The 17,279-nt window shown below is 37.1% G+C and overlaps 3 protein-coding genes across 3 annotated transcripts; 2 read left to right on the top strand and 1 right to left on the bottom strand.

The window, feature by feature from the left end:
- Positions 1-726: 726 nt before the first annotated feature.
- Positions 727-2,927, bottom strand: snrpd1 (small nuclear ribonucleoprotein D1 polypeptide). The gene is made up of 4 exons (XM_026232480.1): positions 2,771-2,927; positions 2,166-2,242; positions 1,012-1,203; positions 727-927 (listed from the first exon to the last, which is right to left on the bottom strand). The coding sequence occupies exons 1-4, from the start codon at positions 2,782-2,784 to the stop codon at positions 851-853; spliced, it is 360 nt and encodes a 119-aa protein (XP_026088265.1). The 5' UTR covers positions 2,785-2,927; the 3' UTR covers positions 727-850.
- A 618-nt stretch (positions 2,928-3,545) lies between these two features.
- On the top strand, positions 3,546-13,662 carry clptm1l (CLPTM1 like). Its single transcript, XM_026232478.1, has 18 exons — positions 3,546-3,703; positions 3,802-3,990; positions 4,848-4,942; positions 5,059-5,248; positions 5,319-5,467; positions 5,603-5,681; positions 5,759-5,876; positions 9,163-9,257; positions 9,351-9,435; positions 11,009-11,112; positions 11,235-11,300; positions 11,384-11,434; positions 11,509-11,591; positions 11,683-11,717; positions 11,810-11,865; positions 11,948-11,992; positions 12,915-13,030; positions 13,114-13,662. The coding sequence occupies exons 2-18, from the start codon at positions 3,826-3,828 to the stop codon at positions 13,196-13,198; spliced, it is 1,617 nt and encodes a 538-aa protein (XP_026088263.1). The 5' UTR covers positions 3,546-3,703; positions 3,802-3,825; the 3' UTR covers positions 13,199-13,662.
- Positions 13,663-14,254: 592 nt separating this feature from the next.
- On the top strand, positions 14,255-17,025 carry rplp1 (ribosomal protein lateral stalk subunit P1). The gene is made up of 4 exons (XM_026232472.1): positions 14,255-14,482; positions 14,981-15,055; positions 16,694-16,805; positions 16,900-17,025. Exons 1-4 carry the CDS (start codon positions 14,411-14,413, stop codon positions 16,980-16,982), a joined length of 342 nt encoding a protein of 113 aa, XP_026088257.1. The 5' UTR covers positions 14,255-14,410; the 3' UTR covers positions 16,983-17,025.
- Positions 17,026-17,279: the final 254 nt, after the last annotated feature.

Below are 17,279 nucleotides of genomic sequence, written 5' to 3'. Positions count from 1 at the left end.
CGTGAGTCGATTCTTTAGAACGATTCCCAACTTTAGTAACGTTCCCAACATGTAAACAGTATGTTCACAATATTCCAAAAATACAGTGAAAATGAACTTAAATGCAATGTTGTTTACGCCATTTTGAAAAAAACAATGAAACGCAAAAAAAATATTAATTTGAAAATAGTTTGAAACGAACCGATTCGCTAAGAACCATTGACTCTTGCGGTTCACAATTTTCAAAATAAAAGCCTCACGTATTCTTTTACACGGAAACAGAAGAGGCTTTAGGCTGTTGGTACAATATCTTTCACTTGTTAAATCAAAGCAAAATGTAACTGTTAGATCGTTGCTTATTATTATTAAGTAAATAAATAATATTAAATTTAACTTATTTTGTTTCCACATATTTACAAAACAAAGCTCTTCTAGTTATGGAATTAACATAAATAAAAAAAAAACATAATAATAAATTTTGATATTACAATTAACTTGTATTTCCAATTGCAGTAAACACAATGAATTATCTGAACAGAAAAACAACTCTACGGTGGTCTAATTTCACTTTAAATAATATTATTCGGCTTCAATGATATCATTTAAATAAAGAGCTACAGCCTTCAGCAAACACCTACCCAAGTTAAATTGAGCAGTTTATTGACAAAAATCTAGAAAAATATCCAGACACCTTTGCAGAAACATCTCTTTCTTATATGATCAGTACAAACAGCTCGAGACGCAAAACAGTTTTCAAAAGAAATGAATTTAATGTACAAAATTCAAACAATCGAGAAACTAAATATTTTCCAAATGAAAATAGAAAATAATTGCTGTACAAAGCACACAAATGTACAGTGGCTCGAGAGGTTTATCTCCTGGGCCCGCCGCGTCCGCGTCCTCTTCCTCGGCCTCGACCCCGTCCTCTTCCTCGAGCGCGGCCAGCCGCTGTAAGAAACAGACACAAACACATCAACATCTTCCCCTGATCAGTTTGTCAGCTTCAGTTCGGACAGTTTTCCTGACACTCACCAGCCTCTCTCTTCTTTGACTTGACTTTGGGCTCGATGTCGACCAGCAGCGTGTCCAGTGGAAGACTGTCGGGAAGGATGAAGTAGCGGATGTTGTTGCCACGGATGCTGAGAGACTCCAGCTGAGTGGGCTCTCTGTTTTTGAGGGTCATCTTCACAGCTTTGAGGTGAGTGTTCATACTGACATCCACACCTGGAAAACATTCAACCATCGGTCAATTCAAGATTTCCTCTTTAATGGAGCAGTTCACTTCTAGAGTTAATATTTCCTTGCCATTTCCTCATCATCCAAGATGTTAATGTCTTTCTTTCAATTTTGAGGAAAATCTTCCAGGACTTTTCTCCATAGAAATGAACTTAACTGGTGCTCAATAGTTAGAATTTCCAAACTGTAGTTTGTGCATTTGTAAAAAAAAAAAAAAAAAAATTATTTTTTTTTCCTTTCCCCTACTATGACAGATCATTTGTGTCCCTGGAGCACAAAAGCAGTCTTGAGTCTCTGGGGTATATTTGTAGCAATAGCCAAAATTACATTGTGTGGGTCAAAATTATTGATTTTTCTTTTATGCCAAAAAGCATTAGGATATTAAGATCATGTTCCATGAAGATGTTTAATAAAATTCCCACCGTAAATATATCAAAACTTAATTTTTGATTGGTAATATGCACTGCTTAAAATTCATTTGAACAACTTTAAAGATGATTTTCTCAGTATTTTTTCACACCCTCAGATTGCAGATTTTCAAATAGTTGCATCTCGGCCAAATATTGTCCTCCTAACAAACCATACATCAATGTAAAGATTATTTATTCAGCTGTTAGATAATGCATAAATCTCAATTTCGGAAAAAAATGACACTTAAGACTGTTTTAGAAGTCCAGATTTCACTAGATAAGACCCTTGTTCCTTGGCTGAAGCTTTAGCCCACTAGTACCCAGTGAAGTCCATTATATGGAGAAACATCCAGGAATGTTTTCCTCAAAACCCTTCATTTCCTTGTGACTGAAGAACGAAGGACATTAACTTCTCGGATGACATGGGGGAGAGAAATAATCAGGAAATGTTTATTCTGGAAGTGAATTCATCTTTTAATGTAAACTTGACACAGATAGTTTGAAACCAGAGTACAGGTTTCTATTTTGGATCATATTTACCTGTAACAGTGCCATGGACCTGTGTGCCATTCTTCAGCTCAATAGTGACAGTTTCATGACTCAGTTTCATCAAAAACCTGCAGGATCACAATCAGAAACACTCAACACAATGACAAACAACCTCACAGCAGCACAAATATCATGTTTAGTCAAATCCATTAAACGATAACACCGTCCTCGGTTTGATTTCGACAACTAGAAATATGAAAATGTACTTTGAACCTCCTATATATTTCCCTAGTAACATAAGTACAAATGTATTTAACAGATTGCATTTGTAGTAACAAACAAACAGAAAGTTACTAGCATTAAAAGTGTTTGTTTCTGTTGCTGCGTGTGTTAGATTCAAGGCCCGCATCTACAAGCTGAAATGCCCATAAGTCTAAGACTAAAGCACACGAATCACATGTTAAAAACATAAATACGTTTAAAAGAAGAAAACCCAAAGAATCTCACTGGGTTCATTCATTCCCGCCTCCTGCAGCTAACGGCTAACAAACAGCTAACAGCTACACACAATCTAACTCCATCCGTCAGATCACATTACTTCTCGCTGCGGAGAATCGGTGCGTATTAATAATATAATACACATAGAAGTTTATTACCTGACGAGTTTCATGCTGGCGGTGGATTTTGAGATTAAATCCTCCACCGAAATCAGAAAAAATTGTAGCGCAAAACGACAGAAAAGCGTCGGACGCTACTGAATCTTTGAGGGGAATGTCTTCCTGCACAAACCGGAAGCGGAATCAGTGAAAAAGCAGCATTGAACTGCCACTACACGCCAAAATAAGCGGAATATTTCACATAGTAGAAGATACATTTAAAATATTTAATCAATGTATCTTAAAGAGTACATAAACTTTTAGTTTAATAAAAGTAAAAAGTTTATAATCGTATTATTATATATATTTTTTATTATGATACAATACATTTAAAAGTCTTTATATCCACATTATTTATATATATATATATATATATATATATATATATATATATATAGAAAAAAATTATAATTTTCTTTCATCACGAAACATTAAAACGTAAAATCATCATGAAACATAAAAATCCACATACAAAAGAAAAAAGAGAAATCTTAATCTGTAACACAGCATTTAAGAGAAGGGAGGGAAAATAAATAAATAGATTAATAAATAAATGAATAAATAAATAAAAATTAAATAAATAAAAACAGTAATGATGATAATAATAAAAATATAAAAAACTAAACAATAGTTCAAATTATCTTCCTATCTCATTTTATTTGTTATTAATTTGCATTAGAGATTCTTTGAAAGATTTAATTTCTAATCAAAATAAATTAAATTTTGGCGAGCCTTTCTCAAATGTCAAAACAGCAAATAGAACACATCTGGCAACCCCGTGACAGGAAGCGGAACCCGGAAGTAAGCGCTCAATGAAGCGTCGCGTCCAAAGCGAATCGTGCGATCAATTAAAGGAATTAAACGCTCGCTTAATCACGAGGAGCCCTCGATGACTTCACACGGGACACCAGAGGATGCTGGAGTCTAACCCGGGTGAGATATCAGAGTACGATGCGGATGTGTGGAGTCACAGTGTCCGTGCATCAGGACTGAGTGATTGACAGCTCGTGCGTGTGCTCTGAATGAATTAGGACTGAGTGATTGACGCAGTCAGAATGTTTCCTAAGACCTCTCTGACGGGTCTGATCGTGGGGCTCTTCTTCCTCTACGTGCTGCACACATGCTGGGTCATGTTCGGGATCGTGTACACCAAACCCTGCGAGAAACCCCAAAGTGACAGCTGTATCTCTCCCTATCTGGCCGGAAACCCTCGACTGCAGGTGAGGAAGTCATGCACTCACTCTCGTGTGAACATTTATTTTCTTACTTCTTTTAAGATAATGCATGTATACATCGTACAGTAGCACACTGGAAGAGACCCCAGCTCTACCATTTAAATAAAAAAAGCCATCTGTATAGTTTCTTGTCTAAAGACCAGATTTATACTGTGAAACATTTTAGTTTCTAAGTTAATTATTAACTCGCTAAAGCACTGTACTAAATATTTATTTACTGATACACATTTCCTATTCATTATTCATAATTATATACTAAACTTATGTTTATTTTAGTTAAATTTTATTCATTAATACATTTTAATCCAATTTTATTTAACTTTTTATTTTAATCAAATTTTTTATTAATATTTATATGTTTATTTATTTTTTAATTTATTGATAGATTTAATCCTACTGTTTTATTTATTAATCTATTTATTTTTAATATAATATATCTCAATGTAATTTTATTTTACATTTTTATTACATATATTTTATTATTATATTTTAATCTATTTTTATTTTAATATCATATGAATCTATTTATTAATCTATTTCATTTGTATATTTCTCATTTTTATTTATTAATCTTTTATTAAATTTTTTTTTATTTTTCAAATCTAATTTTAGTCATTTTTAACTTTATTTTAAAACTTAATATATTTTAATTCTATTTTATTCATTTTTTACATAATTTTTTTTTACACTGCTTTTCTCTAAACATTTCCACATTTCACGTGCATTAGCAGACATTTATTCAAATTATCTATTTGCATGGCATATGATCAACATTATGCAGTACAAATAAGAATGCATAGTAACAAATGCAACATCAGATCATTTGGACATGTGTTTAACAGCTCAGCATCTACACTGCGTTAAACCCCAATGCTGACGGAGGACACAGTCTGATCCATAGAGAGGAAGAGTTTGATGTCAACACCAGGTTTGAGAGGTAAAAGAGAATAGACCTAACTACACTTTTATCACAGTTACTCTGTATTTTTGTTCATCTGTGTCCATTAGAAGCAACTATCACACACCAGATTTGCTCTGTCACATCTTTTAAAGGTTAGTCAATGTGTCTTTACCGAAGAAGACCCGCAAAAACGGGACGCTGTATGCCATGGTGTTCCTGCATCTGGCAGGAGTCTCTCCGTGGCAGGATCCTCACCAGGTGCATCTAGTCACACAACTGACCACATACATGCTGCCCAAACCTCCGGAGATCAGCCTGATCACGGGCCAGGACGAGCCTCAGGTGAGCTGACGTCCACGTCCTCCTGTTTACACTACACAACACTACACAAACAAACCTGGTTTGTCCTCAGAAACCGGATCAGAAGAAGCAGAGTAGCGACTCTGAGCTGGACCGTCCCGTTTCTCACTGGCGTTCCCGTCTGACGGTGAACGTGGTGTCCGAAAACTTCCAGTTTGATCGAGAGGCCCTTCCTGGAGACGTGCACCGCTACATGAGAGTGTGAGTCCATCAGCTTCCTTTTATTACACTTGACCTCTGCAGTGGAGCCCTTCGGTCCATTAAGGGATAAAGCAGTGTACACATATAAGTTTTTTAACTTGTGGTTTTCAACCAGCTCTATTTCCTGTCCTGCAGATATCAGAGCGGGAAGAAGATGATTTACCTGCCGCTGCTGTTTGTAGATGAGCTGAGCAACCGAGTGAAGGATTTAATGGTACTGCTCTGATTCTCTACTCTCCAGTGGTTTTAATGTGCAGCGAGTGTTAATGTGTTAATGTGTTTGATCTGCAGGAGATCAACAGCAGCAGCACTGAGCTTCCTCTGACCATTTCATATGACTCCATCGCTCTCGGGAAGCTGCGCTTCTGGATACACATGCAGGACGCCGTCTATTCACTTCAGCAGTTTGGTAAGAATCTGCAGACTCCTGGGGAATTAACCTGAATTTGTCAAGGATAAATGACTTTAAATGTGTTTTTTGTGTGTGTGTCTTTTTTGTTTGTGATCGATACTTCTCTTATGCAGTATATAATCAAAACTTTAAGAGGAATTCAACCATAAAAAAGGCTAATTATTAAAAGCAATACTAAATGTATTAACAATGATTAATTATTAAGATTATTATATGTCTATCAAGTAATGTAGGCCATTCAATTTCAACAGTTTTGGATTGCTGTTAAAGAATTTATATAAAATGTATAATTTTAATTATAAATTATAAATTCCATCATATAAATTATATATATATATATATAAAGTCACAGTTGGGGGGGGAATGAGCATCCCAATCGGACGGAATTACCGGTAACGATCCAAGCAAATGGACAACGGAATACGAGCGCAGTCTGTATTTGTGGCAAGGTCTGCAAAAACCTGAAGGGCCTGAAGATCCAGGCAAAGATGGCCTGCCTCAGGAGGGATCAAGTGAAGCTACGCTCAGGTACGGCAGCTGGGGCAGCAGTTACTGTCACGCCGGCTGCTGAACCTGGTGAGACGGAGGAGGAGCCGGGTCTGGAATCTCCCCACAGTACCCGGAACCTCCAAGCCACACAAATCCCCCCACCAAGCAGGAAATCGGAACACCGTAGGCTGAAGTGGCCTGCCGGAAACAATAAGGAGTGGCTTAAGCTGGACGAGGATGTAGACAAGTGCCTGGAATCCATCTCAAAGGGCAGTGTCGACCAGAAGCTCCAGACCATGTGTACCATCATTATGAACATGGGAGCAGAGCGGTTTGATGTCGAGGAAAGAAGAGGATATAGGAATCCAGTGAAGCTCAACTGGCAAGAAGCCAAGATCAGTCAGCTGAGACAAGAACTAAAATCCCTGAGACGTCAGTTCAAGATTGCCAAGGAAGAAGAAAGGACTGCCTTGTCAGAACTCACAAACATCATAAGGAAGAGTCTCATCTCACTGAGGAGAGCCGAACGGCACCGAAGGAAGGGCAAGGAAAGGGCTCGGAAACGTAGTGCTTTCATTGGCAATCCCTTCAGCTTTATCAAGAAACTACTGGGCCAGAAGCGAAGTGGCCACCTCGCTTACCCTGGTAGAGGAGATCGACAACCATCTCCACGCCACTTTTAGTGACACCTTGAGGGACCATGACCTTGAACCTTGCAGGGATTTGGTGGCGCCACCTGAACCAGGGATTCAATTCGACAGTGCTGAACCCACGCTGAAAGAGGTGGAAGAAGCCGTTAGAGCGCCCAGGAGTACCTGGATGTCTGGAGCACACAGGGGTGGTGACACAGCTGATCCGAGAGGCTAAGGAGAGCAAAGGAGATCTGGCAACTCTCTGGCTTGACCTGGCAAATGCCTACGGGTCTGTTCCACACAAGCTCGTTGAAACCGCACTGGTAAGACACCATGTTCCTGTCAAGATCTGCAACCTCATTATGGACTATTACAACAACTTCAGCGCACAAGTCTCTTCAGGCCAAGTAACATCCTCCTGGCATCAACTTGAAAAGGGGATAATCACTGGCTGCACAATCTCTGTATCTCTCTTCTCACTGGCTATGAACATGATTGTCAAGTCAGCTGAGGTGGAATGCAGAGGGCCCAAGTCTAAATCTGGGACCCGTCAACCTCCTCTAAGAGCCTTCATGGACGACTTAACAGTGATGACAACAAGGATGAGCTTCAAGCCTGCTAAGTCCAGGTCTCTGGTCCTAAGGAAGGGTAAAGTGTCTGACCATTTCCGCTTTGCCCTGGGAGAGACCATGATTCCATCAGTGACTGAAAAACCAGTCAAGAGCTTGGGGAAGTTCTTTGATAGCTCCCTGAATGACTCAGCTGCCATAAAACAAACCAAGTGCGACCTGACTACCTGGCTACCAGCGATTGACAGATCTGGCCTCCCCGGAAAATTCAAAACCTGGATTTACCAGCACGGAGTCTTGCCAAGAAAACTCTGGCTCCTGTTAGTCTACGAGGTACCAACATCAACAGTTGAGGTTCTAGAGAAGTCTACAAGCCAGTTCCCCAGAAAATGGCTGGGGCTCCCTCGGTCCTTGAGCAGCATTGCCCTTTACGGCCATTCCACCAGTTTGCATCTTCCTTTGAGTGGACTATCAGAGGAGGAAGAACGCTACACCAAAATGTCCAGCATGTCCAAACAAGGAGCGTGGACCAGGTGGGAACATGCAGATCCACGCAGAATAACCTGGGCAGAGCTCTGGAAAGCAGAGCCATTTTGAATCAAGTTTCTTGTCCAATCCTTGTATGACTTCCTCCCAAGCCCAGCTAACCTGCACACCTCTCCACTGCTCTTGATTGGCAGCTTCAGGTTGACCTTGGAAGACAGCTTAAGTTCCCAGGCAACATCACAATCACTTCTCTCCGCCCAGACATGGTGCTAACATCTGAGTCTACCAAGCAAGTGGTTATCCTGGAACTAACTGTCCCCTGGGAAGACCGTATTGAAGAGGCCCATGAGCGCAAGAGGGCTAAGTACGCAGGGCTCAGCTCGGAGTGCCAGAACAACGGCTGGAAAACTCGCTGCGAGCCAGTCAAGGTCGGGTGCCGAGGCATCGCTGGCCACTCACTGCTGCGAACCCTCAAACTCCTTGGAGTTAAAGGACTGCAATTGAAAAAAGGCACCGCAAACATCTTAGAGGCCGCAGAGAGGGCTTCTCGGTGGCTGTGGATCCGTAGGGGGGATCCGTGGAGCAACATGCCACTTGGACACAAGCCGGGGACTGATCACCCCCGTTTGGGTCGCCCGGGTGAGGGTGTATGAAGATTAAAGAGTTTTTCACTGATGACGTGTCCAAGTAGCACCAGAAGGTGTATTCAAACTCACACACTCTCTCTCTCTCTCTCTCTCTCTCTCTCCATATATATATATATATATATATATATATATATATATATATATATATATATATGTATATATGTGTGTGTGTGTGTGTGTGTGTGTGTGTGTATTAAATTGGAATCTTTAGACATTTTTGGATGTACATGCTTTTTATGTAAAATACATATATTTAATTTTTTCCCCCTTCCTTTTTTTTATTAAATAATAATTTAGAAATTAGTAATTAATGCAATAAACCTTGAGTGTTTGAGGGTTTTGAACTTCTATTTCCATCATATAAATCAGTTCATTTTGTTAACTGTTTTAGACTGCTGAACACTTTAATATAGAAAATAAAATAATAAAAGTCAAAAGGTTGTTTTTCTTTGCACTCTAGGCTTCACTGAAAAGGATGCTGATGAAATCAAGGGGATATTTGTGGACACCAATCTGTATTTCCTCGCTCTCACCTTCTTTGTGGCCGCCTTCCATGTGAGTTTCATCAGATTTCTGAACGGTGTTCATGCTGCAGATACTGAATGGAGTTCATATTTCACTTCATTCAAACATTTCTGTGTTTTTCAGCTTTTGTTTGATTTTCTGGCTTTCAAAAATGACATCAGTTTCTGGAAACACAAGAAGAGCATGGTTGGGATGTCCAGTAAAGCAGGTCTGTCAACACTTTTTGTTCAACAGGAACTTTTCCTTCACACCACTGGTTTACATGCGTGCAGTTCATGCAAAGAGTTTCTGCAGAAGTGAAAGCTTGTTTTGTGTTTGTGGAAATATGGTCAAATCCATAACCAAATGAGTGAAACTAAACAGAATTTCATAATATCACTAGGATTAATAAATTGTAATCTTAAACTAAAACTATATATAATTTAAAAAAATAAATAAAACTAAATGAGTTAATTAGAGATTACTTTTAACAATTTCTCAGAAATCATGTTTTTTTTTCATTGTGCATTCCAGTTAATCTTAATCAAACTGCAGTTGGGTTATTTTAATTAGGTTAAAAAAATTACAAAAAATCCCAGCTGAAATTATAAAAATTATGATAAAACAAATAATAAAAATTAAAAACATATCAAAATTACTAAAATTAAAAACGCTAACAAATTCAAAATGAATAAAAAAAATAACATGTCAATGATACTAAAATATCACTTTTAATTTATAAAAATTAATGATGATACTGATTGCAGCCTACGTTCAGTGTTATTCTACTGTTAACTTGTGAAATTTTCAGAAAATTATAGAAAATATAAATGTGTGTGTCAGATATTAATATTTAATGTATATATTTTATGATATATGTTAATATTTATTTTAGGGATCCAAAATATTATCGGACTGATAATGGAGTCAGCCTATAATGACTTTAAATGTAAATATAGGCATCAGCCGATATGAAAAATTATGCCGATATGTCTTGTTGTTAAGAGGAAAACTTAGACTGTTTATGGTTAAATAAAGCAGTAATATATCATAAAATAATGAGTATGTGTTGATTTAAAGGTCAGAAACTATAGCTTACATAAAAAAACTTTTAAATTAATTTCATATATACTAATATATTCATTAATGTGTACTATGCTTTATTTTTTAAACAAATCATAAGATCTAAAAGATTTTCAGAATTTGTACAGCTCTTCTTCTTCAGACCATCTACAAATGTAAAATCTTAAAATAAAATCTCTGGGGGAGAAAATGCAGCGATTGATAGTTTATGTAGGTTATAGTTATTTTTGAAGCTTCAGTGTACTGTCAAACAAACTTAATTGTTGTTTATTTAATTAAAACAAATAAGTTCTTGTTAAAAACTAACAAAAATTATATTTTGCTTAGAATTTTTGCACAGGAGAGACATGAGATTGTTTCCAAACAAAATGAAATATATCATTATCGGTATCGGCCAAAATGAGTTGAAAAATATCGGATATCGGCAAAAATCCAATATCGTGCATCCCTAATTTATGTATGAATGTGTGTGTGTGTGTGTGTGTGTATATATATACATATATAGTGCATTATCCTCTAAATATATACAGTTTCATATGTAGCTTCATTTTTTGATAGTAGCTACAATACATTCTTATTTATAAATTTGGAAAGTAATTAGATACAGTTGCATCACTTATCATAATATGAGCCAGATCGTTCAGTAAAATGTGTTTGCATGCATCAGATGATTGAATGTGTGTTGATGTGAAGTGTGTGTGTGTGTGTGTGTGTGTCAGTGCTGTGGAGGTGTTTCAGCACCATCGTGATCTTCCTGTATCTGCTGGATGAGCAGACCAGTCTGTTGGTTCTCCTTCCTGCGGGGATCGGCTCTCTGATCGAGGTACCGCCAGATTTCACTCATGCTCTGTGTTGGATGTAGTTTCTGCTGCAGATCTATCTGGATCAAGTGGACAGAATGAACACAAAACCACAGCTTTTGTCTTTTTTGCTCTTGTTTTTCAGGTGTGGAAAGTGAAGAAGGCTTTTAAGATACACGTCGTATGGAGGGGCTTGACTCCCACGTTCCTGGTAAACTGTTGTGTTTTTTCTTTAATGATTTTGTTAAAAGGGATTATTCTTCAACTCTGATTGGTTCCCGATCTATCCTTCAGTTTGGGAAGCTGGATGAATCTGAGAAACGAACAGAGGAGTATGACACGCTGGTGAGTTAAAGCTTCAGTCTTGTGATTACGATTTGATATCTGACGTTTGATTTGAATGTTGTTCCTCTGAGCAGGCGATGAAGTATCTGTCCTATCTGCTGTATCCTCTGTGTGTCGGGGGGGCGGTTTACTCGCTTGTGTTCGTCAAATACAAAAGGTGAAGAGTCCTGAATATATTCAATGGCTATTAAACACTTTTACTGTTATCTAAAGCGCACAACTGATGAATGTTTGTTGTGTTTGAACAGCTGGTACTCCTGGATTATTAACAGTTTAGTCAATGGTAAGTTTCATTTTGTAGCTCTATCTGACTGATTGAGTCATTTTGAAACATTGATGATGGAAATGTAATCGATCGTTGTTTTTCTCGGTCAGGGGTGTATGCCTTTGGATTCCTCTTTATGCTGCCTCAACTCTTTGTGAATTACAAGGTATGTTCAGTCTTCAATACCTCTTGCATTCATAATAATGAAATGATGTTTGATTTAATAATCAATGCATTTGTGTTAACAGCTGAAATCAGTCGCTCATCTGCCCTGGAAAGCCTTTATGTACAAGGTGAGAGAAACGATACTACAGACGGGAAGCTCTCTGATGCTGTTTGCATTGTTACTGCATTATATATACAGAGACAGTCTTTGTTTTGGCAGATAATACTGCTTTTAAAGTATTGACATGGCTCTTAATTACCTTTACATTACCTTTTATAAATATATTTTTTAACAATTTTCCATATTTTTTATTTTGCATTATGCATGATTTTGAGTAATTTTTGTTTAATTAAAACAACATAAAGTCTAACAAATGAATAAAGTAATATGCCACATTAGTTATTATTATTTATAGTAATTATATTTATTTATTTTTATTTTTATTTTAAATTTTTTATTTATTTAAACAAACTCTTATTTTATGCTAAAGGTATCAGATACGTTTGTTAGTTTTTCTATATAACAAATAAAATAATATATCACATTAGTTGTCAGTAAATTTATATATTTTTATTTGTTATTTTTTAAATGTTTTATTTTCTTTAAATATTTTTATTTATTTACATAGATTTTTTTTTGCAACAGGTATCAGATATGTTTTTCTTTATAACAAATCTATTTTCTATTGTTTTCTAAATAAAACAACAAAATCTAACAAATTAGTTGTCAGACTTAATAAAAAAATATTTATTTATTTATTTATTTATTTGCAACAGGTATCAGATACCTGTTATTTTTTTTAATTTAACAGTTCTCCATATTATTTCTATTAATTATTAAATATATGTGTTTTAATATTTATGTGTATGTACAGTATGTATGTATATATAACAAAAATCTATAATTTTAATAAAATAATTTATAATATTCATTGTCTGATTTAATAAACTAATTCCTGACTACTAATATTGACAAAAAAAAATCCAGTTTGTATTTTAATAAATGAAGAGTGGTATCCTTATAATTTTGACTCTTATTTTTCTCGACAGGCTTTTAATACGTTTATCGATGACGTTTTTGCATTCATCATCACGATGCCCACGTCGCATCGGTTAGCGTGTTTCAGAGATGACCTGGTGTTCCTCGTATACCTCTATCAAAGATGGTGAGGATCCACGGTTAAACACTGATCCAGAGCTGATGTTTAAAGTCATACAGATGTTTTATGTGATGCTGATGTTGTTTCAGGCTCTATCCGGTGGACAAAACCAGAGTGAACGAGTACGGCGTGTCTTACGATGAAAAGCCCAAAGGAAAATCCCATAAAGACTGACATCGTCACAACAGAACAGCTCGGCATTATCTTAAGATCAGTTCACGGATTCAATAACAAAAGACAAAACCACATTTGTCTGTCTGAGCTCAGTTGTGCTCTGCTAATCAGAGAAATGTAATTGTCTCTTCGACTGAGAGACGTGTGCAGCGTCCAGCAGTGCATACAGCTCCTCTATCTCTTTGAATTAAAGGATGAGGAGGAAAACCATGAACAGCTTGGTTTAATTTTACAGAATGTATTTGGATGGGACCTTTAATTCAGTCTCAAAAAGTGTTATGAAATACCATGTCACAAGGGTGCCAAAAGACCAGTTTCAGAATAATTATCAGATTTGTTGAATATGGATTAATTTGAGTAACATGACTGTTGGTTGTGTGTTCAGCGAGAATGATGTACATTTGTTTTTGTGTTTCATTCCATTAAAAGTGTTTCTGTTTCATCACAGAGACTTAATTAAACTGTTTGCGCCTTCTGCTGCCTTAATTTCTTTATGAAGCTTTTATGCTGTTCAATTGTTGATTTTTACAGCATTAAATGAACAACTATTGCCTACTAAACAATCAGTGTTATTTTAAAAAATAAGATTTTTTTAAAGATACATAAAACAAAGAGATACGTGCATAAAACAAACAAACAAAAAAGTACATTTTACCAAGTTTTTTTTTTCTTTTTTTTATCGTGTATTTTGAAGTACCATCTAAATATTGTGATACAAACTATATTAATTTTATTGTACCATAGTATTAACATCTAATGAAATGGCTTAAATGGACAGTTTTTTTTTTAAGTATTGAAAACAAATTCTTAAATTCATTCATATATTATTTTTCTCTTGTAAATTAAATACTATATATATATATTTTATTATTATTATTATTATTATTATTATTATTATTATTATTTATTCTTTTTAAATGTGTTTAAAAAAATTATGCATCTAAACCACGTGCTCTCATAAACGCGCGGATATAACTGAAAGAACAGACGAGCCAATCACAGCTTCAGGGCTCTACTATAGCCCCGCCCATTGAAGTGACGCACAATACTATATAAGTCATCACCCCGCCCCTTTTGGGCCCTTTCCGTTCACTGGTATCGCTGTGTTTGAGGTGCTCGGTCCTTCTCACGAAGCTAAGGCCTTTGAATCCGGCGACTAGCACCGTCAAATTTAGCCATCCACGTCTAAAACATTAACTTCCTTAAAGAACAATGGCATCTGTGTCCGAGCTGGCCTGTATTTACTCCGCGCTCATCCTCCATGACGATGAAGTTACGGTCACGGTGAGTGTGAGGGGTTTAACCCGCGGCACTGACATCCGGGACACCGGCACGATACTAAAGTGATTTTAAGTGATTTCCGTTTCTTAATAAGTTGGTTTGTTGCTTCGTGTAATTATTAGAATATAAATCTGATGTTTACATGTGAAAGTAAACTTTTGAAGTTGTGGTGGGGTAATCTACTACTACAAAGTTTTACCACCTGGTAACATCCCTGTACCATGGTAATGTCCCAGTGCTAACCTTACTCTAGTAATGTTCCGTTATTAATGCCCATTTGTTTGTTTAGGGTTTTTAAAGCTTGGTTTTTACATCTGGTACTATGGTATTCTTCCATGAGTAACATCATATGGCACCCTGTTATCTACCATGTGTTTTCTTTTTAACAGAGTAACGTTACTGTGTTATTAGCATCTTATACCATGACTGTACAATGGTAAGTTACATTGTTAGCAAAGCATCCATGCACTGCTGTTAATGGTCTCTGGTTGTGTTTTGCAGGATGACAAGCTGAACGCTCTGATCAAAGCCGCCGGTGTGACCATCGAGCCCTTCTGGCCCGGTCTCTTCGCTAAGGTGCGTTTATTTCCATCTGATGCATTCATAAAGGCGATTGAAGTGCCACTGTGTCATCTATCCAGTTAAACATCATACATAGTGCATCTTAACTATGAGCTTTAAAGGTCCCATGGCATGAAGATTTCACATTATGATGTTATTTAACATTAATATGAGTTCCCCTAGCCTGATTATGGTCTCCCGGTGGCTAGAAATTTTGATAGGTGTAAACCAAGCTCTTGGTGTCCTGCTCTGCCTCTAAGAAAACAAGAGCTCAGACGGGCTGATCTTTAATTTTCCCCTTATGTTATAAGGGGAAAGGTTACCTTGCCTTTCTCTGCTTTGACCGCCCAAACATTTACATTTAATTCAGTGGCAATGTAAGCACAGGCGTTACAGACTTTTACGATATGGATTCGACAGCACCGCCACAAACAGTGAGTAACCGCGTTCATTAATGCCTGATCTGTGATCAGTAATTTCCGATGTGTAGCTAATTATTCAAGTTCAAACAGACTTACTTTCTAAATCGTTTAATACTGTTTATGCATCAGTGAATCAAGCCAGTGACTAACAATCAACTTCAATTTGTTTCTCTTAGTAGCATGAAACAAATCTGTCATTTAAATTGTGATTAAACTACAGAGAGAGATCAAAGAATGCTCCTTTTATATTATTCGGAGCTGTCAATCACAAATTGCGAGCATATCTGCACACTTGCGCAAACTGCCGTTATAATGGATGATGCTGTTATGCTGCACAACGAAGCTTTTACTTCATGTCGATATTGTGTTTGCTGTTAGTTGTGGTGAAAGCATTTTGTGAGAAACGCGTTGCAATGATGAGATCACTGCATTCACGCAATAAACAGACTCCGTCTACTCAGTGCTCATCACTGAAGCATTTCATGTGATGGGAAAGATCTACAAAATAATGCCATTAATGCTAATCAACACTTCCATGATTCATTAACCTTGACAGTTGTAATAGTTATAAAATATCCAAAAACCACTAGGCTGATATATTTTGTCCAGCTGATCACTAACAATATCTCTAATGTTTTCAACTACTTGTAAATAATGAGAAAATCCCCAGTATAAATAGTGACACGGGGCAGTGCAGTCACCTGTCAATGACGTTAGTAACCCTTTGTTACCGCCTTTACTGACGTAAAAACCACATGACAACAGTGTCGTGGACAAATGCGGAAATAGCTTCGTGACAAACTTCAACTAGAAAGAGATGCCGATCTCGCTTGTTTTACTTGACAGCTGAGTTGTTTTGATTCGTATCTTTACAGTAAACGTATGCTATTATAACGATCAACAAGATTAGTATCATGGGGGATACACGCCAAACGCGGGGCATCGCGTCTGATCCATAGTCTGATCACGTCTTTAAATTGACTTTGTATGTAATTTACTCGCGTAAATCGAACTCGCGTTAAATCCATGATTTATCTTTCTGTCTGATTGATGGCCGTCAGCGGTTGGGTAGAAGACAACAAATCCCATCATTCCATGCTCCTCCTCCGCATCAAACCACGCGATTGTTATTGTTTTGGTAGTGCGCCCTCTAGTGGCAGGTCCTACAACCTGTACCTTTATGTGCTGAGTGTAGAAGTGTGTTGAGTCTGATGTCATTTCCTGTGCTCAGGCTCTGGCCAGCGTGGACATCGGCAGTCTGATCTGTAACGTTGGAGCCGGTGGAGGAGCCGCTCCGGCCGCCGCTGCTGCTGCTGCTGCTCCTGCAGGTGGAGACGCTCCAGGTGAGCTCACGCTCTCATTCAGATGATCCCACATGCGTTTGATTCATTCACTGAGGTTCAGAGAATCTGAACTCCGTTTCTGTTTTCATTACAGCCAAGCAGGAAGAGAAGAAAGAGGAGAAGAAAGAAGAGTCTGAGGAGTCTGATGACGACATGGGCTTCGGTCTGTTCGACTAAAGCAGCTCTTTTAATAAAAAAAAAAAAATGGTGAAACTGTCAATGCTGTGTGTGTGTGTGTGTGTGTCATTGAGCTTTTAGTTAACCAAAGTATCCACTATTCAAATATTTAGCTTCATATTTTTCCTGAAACCTAATGTGATGCTAATATAATTAACTTTCATTTGTTCAAGTTTAGATGAATATGAGCTAATAAAAATACTCAAGCATTTATTAACGTTAACTCAAAAATTGAACGGTAGTATTTAATGGATTTGGACCGAAGTCAAGAACTAAATGTTGGCGTTAGTTCATAAC

This window comes from Carassius auratus, chromosome 44 (assembly GCF_003368295.1).
Source record: "Carassius auratus strain Wakin chromosome 44, ASM336829v1, whole genome shotgun sequence".
Classification (NCBI taxonomy): Eukaryota; Metazoa; Chordata; class Actinopteri; order Cypriniformes; family Cyprinidae; genus Carassius; species Carassius auratus.
The sequence above is the reverse complement of the archived record's forward strand: the minus strand, read 5'-3'. Positions and strand labels throughout refer to the sequence as shown.

Coding starts and splice junctions, on each gene's coding strand:
- snrpd1 (XM_026232480.1), bottom strand. Junction 1,204..2,165: donor GGTCCATGGCACTGTTACAG/GTAAATATGATC, acceptor AATGTTTTCCAG/GTGTGGATGTCAGTATGAAC. Junction 928..1,011: donor GTCAAAGAAGAGAGAGGCTG/GTGAGTGTCAGG, acceptor TGTTTCTTACAG/CGGCTGGCCGCGCTCGAGGA.
- clptm1l (XM_026232478.1), top strand. CDS start 3,826: ATGTTTCCTAAGACCTCTCTGACGGGTCTGATCGTGGGGCTCTTCTTC. Junction 5,682..5,758: donor ACCGAGTGAAGGATTTAATG/GTACTGCTCTGA, acceptor TTTGATCTGCAG/GAGATCAACAGCAGCAGCAC. Junction 13,031..13,113: donor GTATACCTCTATCAAAGATG/GTGAGGATCCAC, acceptor ATGTTGTTTCAG/GCTCTATCCGGTGGACAAAA.
- rplp1 (XM_026232472.1), top strand. CDS start 14,411: ATGGCATCTGTGTCCGAGCTGGCCTGTATTTACTCCGCGCTCATCCTC. Junction 14,483..14,980: donor ACGATGAAGTTACGGTCACG/GTGAGTGTGAGG, acceptor TGTGTTTTGCAG/GATGACAAGCTGAACGCTCT. Junction 15,056..16,693: donor GGCCCGGTCTCTTCGCTAAG/GTGCGTTTATTT, acceptor TCCTGTGCTCAG/GCTCTGGCCAGCGTGGACAT.